General features: G+C 44.0%; 1 protein-coding gene across 1 annotated transcript; it reads left to right on the top strand.

Moving 5' to 3' along the window:
• The first annotated feature begins 926 nt into the window (after positions 1-926).
• On the top strand, positions 927-1,295 carry LOC126470793 (mitochondrial import inner membrane translocase subunit tim16-B-like). The gene has a single exon (XM_050098803.1). The coding sequence runs from the start codon at positions 927-929 to the stop codon at positions 1,293-1,295; it is 369 nt and encodes a 122-aa protein (XP_049954760.1).
• Positions 1,296-7,333: the final 6,038 nt, after the last annotated feature.

The raw sequence follows: 7,333 nt of genomic DNA on the forward strand, positions 1-7,333 counted from the left end.
AGTATTCAAAAATTCTAATGAAATAAGCCTATGATTAAAGACAGCTACGTTCGTCTGTATAACCGCAACGACAGAGAGTTTCATTAAGCTTTTATTTTCACTTGAACACGTGCATTTCTCTCTATATATCTTCTTGGTAGTGACTATGAGCGTTATGTAATTGGAGCTACGTTTATTTTGCGTAACCTCAGTGCAACGGCAATTAAAGAAATGGATGGAGTTCGATAGTTCTGCACCAAGGTAGGACAAGTCCATCTCTTCTTCAACAAAGCTTAAGGCGAATATTTTCTGGGATGGAGGTAGCATTGTTATTATTGATTACCTCGCACTGAGCAAAATAAAAATAGTTGTTAAATACTATTTTTGTCTTGTGGACCAAAATTTCGCAATGAGATTCTTGGATTGCAAAAAAGAAAAGAAAACTATCGTTGGTCAGGACAACCCACACGACCACAAAGGTTCTCTACCAATCGGAAAACCTATGTATTTGAAGTGAAGTACAGATTGTTGAAACATTCATCCTGTTCATCAGATTTGGCACCATTCGAATCCTAATATTTTCCTCCCAGATAGATGATATACACTCACTGAAAAACTTGGAACAAAATGAAATTTCCCGCAAACGGAAAGGCAGCAGTACTTGACTGTCTGATCAAAAGCATCCGGACACCCCTATCTAGTGCGGAATTAACCACTAGATGTCACAAGAGGCGGATCCGCCGTTGTAAACCAAGTTGTGTCGCCAGTAGAGAAGCAGTAACAATGGAATGGGTCGATAAGGAGAAGTTAGTATCTTCCAACGTGATTTAGTCATTGTCTATCAGCTGAGTAACAGTCCGCCCCGATAGCTGAGTGGTTAACAGTGAGCAATGTGCAAGTACTCAGAAAAGGGAAATAGCGTAAGTTTGTAGCAGTGTGGAAGAGTGATGGCAAAATACATCGCTCAAATTGTGATACTCGGAACACAAGTAATAGGAAGAGCTTTCGCCAGGGCGTTACGACAGGAATTCGCAGCTAGTCAAGAAGCAGCGCGAAGAGGAGGCGGCGGTCAACAAGGTACCAGTCGTGCTGCAGCCAATGCGAAAAGTGGAATCACGTTGGAGGAGGCTCAGCAAATATTGAACGTCGACAAGCTGGATCCAGAACAAATCAAAAAACAATACGAGCATCTATTTAGGGTGAACGACAAGAGCAAGGGTGGATCGTTTTATATACAATCGAAAGTTGTTAGAGCCAAAGAAAGACTTGACAAGGAGCTTGAAATGAAGCAAAAAACTGAAGAACCAGAGAAATGATGTCACTCTTCATTGTAGCATGTGATCCAAGTAGTGCAGACGTTGTTTCTATGCATTGCAATCGAAAGTTGCAGTGCGAAATGTATATAGTATAAATAATAAATGTTTGATGATGTGGTGCAACTGAGAAAAAAAAAAAAGTGGTCAGCGTGACGGATTGCCGTCCTACGGGCCCGGGTTCGATTCCCGGCTGGATCGGGGATTTTCTCCGTCCAGGGAATGGGTGGTGTGTTGTCTTCATTTTATCTCCATCCGGCGCGCAGGTCGCCCAATATGGCGTCGAATGTAATAAGACCTGCACCAAGGCGGCCGGACCTCCCGGCCAATGACGCCAAACGCTCATTTCCATTTACCTGAGTAACAAATCCAACAGGGATATTTAAACCCTCCCGAAGTTGCCCAAGTAAAAAATATTGTATTATCAGAAGAGAAGTACAGTAATAACAACAGAATGTTTCGGTTAGGAGAGCTAACTTCGATGGTGAACTAGTCATTGCGTATCACCTCAGTAACAAATACATCTGAAGTTGCAAAGTCTACTGTTGGTGATTTGATTGTGAAGTGGAAACACGAAGAAAAAAAATCTCATCTAAAACAAGGTCAGTCAAACTTTATGTACCGAAGGACAGGGAACGTCCAGCATTGCGAAGGACGGTTGAAAAACATCGCACGAAATCAGCGGAAAGACTTACTCGTGAGTTCCAAAGTGCTGCCAGTAGTTAAGTTAACACAATGACTGTGTGTTGGGGGTTAAAAAAAGGGGGGTGAGGGTGCAATGATCGAGTAGCTCCTCATAAGCCACACACATCCGAAGCAACGCTTGAGATGGGATAAAGACTGACGCCACTGGACAGTGAATGACTGGTTGGCTTTGAGCACTATGGAACTAACATCTGAGGTCATCAGTCCCCTAAAACTTAGAACTACTTAAATCTAACTAACCTAAGGACATTACACACATCCATGCCCGAGGCAGGATTCGAACCTGCAACCGTAGCGGCCGCGCGGTTCCAGACTGAAGCGCCTAGAACCGCTCGGGCACACCGGCCGGCACACACATCCATGCCCGAGGCAGGATTCGAACCTGCGACCGTAGCAGTCGCGCGGTTCCGGACTGAAGCGCCTAGAACCGCTCGGCCACCGCGGCCAGATGACTGGAAGTGGGTGATTTGTAGCAATGAATCGCGCTGTACCCTGTGGCAATGCCTGGGGAACGTTGCCTGCCGTCATGTGAAGCCAACAGTGAAGTACAGAAGAGGCGTATTTTAGGTTAAGGTGTGCTTCCCTTATTGCGCTCAAGTCAAGGCTAAGTGCGGAAGGATATGAATACTTTTTGCAACATTGTGTGCTGCATACAGAGAGAAACAATCCGGAGCATTCTTTATCCGCATGACAAAGCACACTGCCATAAAGCAACAGCTTTGAGGCGATGGTCTGTGGACCATAACGTTCGTGAAATGAACTGACTTGCTCGGAGGTCCAGCGTGAACTCAATGGAACAATTTTGATATGAGTTAGAACGTCGACTTTGCTTCAGGTACCAACGTCCAATATCACTACCAAACGTTTTAAAGCCAAACAACAACATTACGAATGGTGCGTGCGGACATACATTGAATATATGGGGGCAGCCCTATAAGCTGCTTACACAGAAAGTCAAGCCGCCACGAGTACTATCAACAGTGTGGGAGGAAAATGAGACCATGACCCGAGGGTTCGGAGAGTCGGCTTGGTATCTGCTGACAACCCTTCCATCCGATCTACAACTATATCTACATACATACTCCGCAAGCCATCGTACGGTGAGTGGCGGAGAGTACACTATACCACCACTAGGCATTTCCTTTCCTGTTCTACTCGCAAGTAGAACGAGGGAAAAACGACATCTATACGGCTTCGTATGAGCCCTAATGTCTCTTATCTTCGTGGTCCTAACGCGGAAAGTACTCTACTGGCCATTAAAATTGCTACACCACGAAGATGACGTGCTACAGACGCGAAATTTAACCGACAAGAAGAAGATGCTGTGATATGCAAATGATTAGCTTTTCAGAGCATTCACACATGGTTGGCGCCGCTGGCGATACCTACAACAAGCTGACACGAGGAAAGTTTCCAACCGATATCACATACACAAACAGCAGTTGACCGGCGTTTCCTGGTGAAACGTTGTTGTGATGCCTCGTGTAAGGAGGAAAAATGCGCACCATCACGTTTCCGACTTTGATAAAGGTCGGATTGTAGTCTATCGCGATTGCGGTTTATCGTAATGCGACATTGCTGCTCGCGTTGGTCGAGATCCAATGATTGTTAGTAGAATATGGAATCGGTGGGTTCAGGAGGGTAATACGGAACGCCGTGTTGGATCCCAACGGCCTGGTATCACTAGCAGTCGAGATGACAGGCATCTTATCCGCACGGCTGTAACGGATCATGCAGACACGTCTCGATCCCTTAGTCAACAGATGGGGACGTTTGCAAGACAACAACCATCTGCACGAACAGTTCGATGACGTTTGCAACAGCATGGACTATCAGCTCGGAGACCATGGCTGCGGTTACGCTTGACGCTGCATCACAGACTGGAGCGCATGCGATGGTGTAATCAACGATGAACCTAGGTGCGCGAATGGCAATACGTCATGTTTTCGGATGAATCCAGGTTCTGTTTACATTATCATGATGATCGGATCCGTGTTTGGCGACATCGCGGTGAACGCACATTGGAAGTATTTATTCGTCATCAGCATACTGGCCTATCACCCGGCGTGATGGTATGGGGTGCCATTGGTTACACGTCTCGGTCACCTCTTGTTCGCATTGACGGAACTTTGAACAGTGGACGTTACATTTCAGATGTGTTAAGACCCGTGGCTCTACCCTTCATTCGACCCCTGTGAAACCCTACATTTCAGCAGGATAATGCACGACCGCATATTGCAGGTCATGTACGGGCCTTTCTGGATACAGAAAATGTTCGACTGCTGCCCTAGCCAGCACATTCTCCAGATCTCTCACCAACTGAAAACGTCTGGTCAATGGTGGCCGAGCAACTGGCTCGTCTCAATACGCCAGCCACTTCTCTTGATGAACTGTGGTATCGTGTTGAAGCTATTGGGCAGCTTTACCTGTACACGCCATACAAGCTCTGTTTGACTCAATGCCCAGGCGTATCAAGGCCGTTATTACGACCAGAGGTGGTTGTTCTGGGTACTGATTTCTCAGGACCTTTGCACCCAAATTGCGTGAAAATTTAATCACATGTCAGTTCTAGTATAATATATTTGTCCAATGAATACCCGTTTATCTGCAATTCTTCTTGGTGTAGCAATTTTAATGGCCAGTAGTGTATGTTGCGGGCAGTAGAATTGTTCTTTTGTCAGCCACAAATGCCCCTTCTCCGATATTTCTCAACAGTGTTACTCGAAAAGTACGTCGCCTTGCATCTAGGGATTCCCATTTGAGTTCCCGATGCGTCTCCGTAACACTTGCGTGTTGCTCGAACCTGCCATTAACAACTCCATAAGCCCGCCTTTGAATTACTCCGATGTCATCCTTTAATCCGACGTGGTATGAATCTGACAATGCTGAACAGATACGTCTAAGGGACGTACTCCAGTAATGCCCTTCGCACAAGAAGAGATGATTAAGACAGTCTAAAGTACTGAATTAACTTAAGAAGAACAAAGAACATGGTCCAGACTGGCTCCATTCGGCAGTATTTCACAATACGGTCATCCAAGGGTGACCAACCTTTTCGGCAGGCAGGGCAGACTTTTGAGAGGGGTTTTCCTCGCGGCCCGCATTGCCAGTTTTTGTTTTGTGAACCAAACCAAGCAATAACTACTAATTTATTTTTTAAGAAAATAAAACAAGTCTGAGCTCAGAACATTTATACATAATTTAACGAAATACAATTTTAGTGAGATGTCCGGCTTTCTTTGGCTGAACTAAGTGTGTCAGTGTTTATGTCAACTGAAGATGTTGATACACGCAAAGTTTTCCAGATGAACATCAGTAATTCGTATTTTCATTTTTAAGTGTTTCCAAATAATGAAATCATTTACAAAGCATGTTTCTAATGCGCTAGATGTTTCTTCTTGTCCAAATACGTTTTACAGAACTCTTCCAGACTAACCTGTTTAAACTTCTTTTTTAATTGTGCATTACATTTCATTTCGCAGCATTACATTTGTGAATGTCCCACTAGTGAACTCATGTCTACGGAGAGTGGCTTAGCAAATACAGAAGAAAGAAGACGATGTTTCTTAAAATCTTGAAATCGGTTTTCGAATTCGTATTGCAAGTTAGATATCGAAGAAACATATTGTGTGACGAGCGATTGCTTTGACAGTGTAGGAAAATGTGTGAAGATTTTTGTTCGTTATTGTTTTCCCAAAGCCCAAGTTTCATTTGGAATGTGGAAATAAGATCGTTCATGACAATCAGTTGAGCTTTTCCTTACAGTCGAGTATTAACATTATTTAGGTGGCAAGTTATATCGACCAAGAACGCAAAGTCGGAATGCCATTCTTCATCTTTGAATTCCGGAAGTCTCTTTGCCCTGCTTTCAAAGGAGGATTGTATTTCTTACTTGAAATCAAACACTCTTATCAACGTTTTCGCACGGGTTAGCCGTCTTATTTCTGTATAATACGAAATGGTATCATTCTCTCGATCCAAATAGTTCAGAAACACTTGAAACTGACGGTTATTCAATCCTATCGACGAAATAAAGTTCAGTGTTTTGACAATTACCTTCATGACATGGTCCATTTTGAGGGACTTGGGACATAAGTTCTCTTGATGGATAATGCAGTGAAAGTTTAACATTGATGTATTTCCAACTTTTCGGGCCTTGTTTTCAATCAACTGAATTAAACCTTCGCGTTTCCCAGCCATTACTGGAGCCCCATCCGTTGTTAGGGCCGATAGGTAGTTAAGTTTTAACGAAAAGCGACTTAATGTCGGCATGACTGCTTCCAACAAAGCTCATATCTTTAAGTGGATACGATGCAGCCTCTGACATAAATCGTCACTTGGGCCGTATCCGCCATATCTGTGCATTCATCCAAAAAATATAAACTCAGATGCACCAATTTTTTCAAAATTATCTTTAATTTGTCCTCCAACGACGTCCACACGTCTAGTAATAGTTTGAAGAGACAGGCTTATTTTTGAGAAATCCTGTTTCTTTTGTGGACACACAATTTCAACGACGGTCTCTAAGCATTCCTTAACTATTTCGTCATCTGAATACGGCTTTGATTTTCTTTGCCAGTATCAGAGCTTTTGCATAACTCGCTTTCGCCTAGCACGTTCACTCTGAATTCGCCGTTGTAAATATTTGCTGTTGACCAAGAACTTTCCTTTTTAAGTCGTTTATCTGGTCTTGTCGAAATTGCCCCTTGTGCTTATCAAACATAGTCCGCTTGCTCAGTTGAGTGGTAAGCCAGCACGGTAGCTCAGCGTGTTCGGTCAGAGGGTTGGCTGCACAGCTGCCCTTGTAATAAAAAAACTGGGTTAATCGATCGACAACGAACCTAAAACGAATGTCTTACAACGTCCGCCCCGAGCAGATGCAACGAACAAAAACGAACAAAATGAGATTAAAAAGAAGTGGTTAAGTGCTTGCCTCCCATGCAACGGGTCCGGGTTCGATTCTCGGCCGGGTAGGAGATTTTCTCCGCTCTTGGACTGGGTGTTGTGTTATCATCATTTCATCCTCATCAAAGGTACGCTACTCGCCCACTGTTGCGTCGACTGTATTAAGACTCGCACTCGGCGGCCGAACTTCTCCGGATGGGCCTCCCGGCCAGCAATGCCATACGATCATTTCATTTCATCAAACATAACTGCATGGTTAGTTGCGTAATGCCGTTTGATGTTACATTCTTTTGAAACCTAGACAGATTCCTTGCATATCAGACGTATGGCTTTTGTGTTATATAACACAAAATAGTAGTTTACAGTCCACTTGTTTTGAAAAGTTCTCAGCTCCTCTGCAACTTTTCCCTTCTTAGGTCCTTTTCGTTTAC

This window comes from Schistocerca serialis, chromosome 3 (genome assembly GCF_023864345.2).
Source record: "Schistocerca serialis cubense isolate TAMUIC-IGC-003099 chromosome 3, iqSchSeri2.2, whole genome shotgun sequence".
NCBI lineage: Eukaryota > Metazoa > Arthropoda > Insecta > Orthoptera > Acrididae > Schistocerca > Schistocerca serialis.

Excerpts from the sequence above, each read along its gene's own strand:
- LOC126470793 (XM_050098803.1), top strand. The coding sequence starts at position 927 with ATGGCAAAATACATCGCTCAAATTGTGATACTCGGAACACAAGTAATA.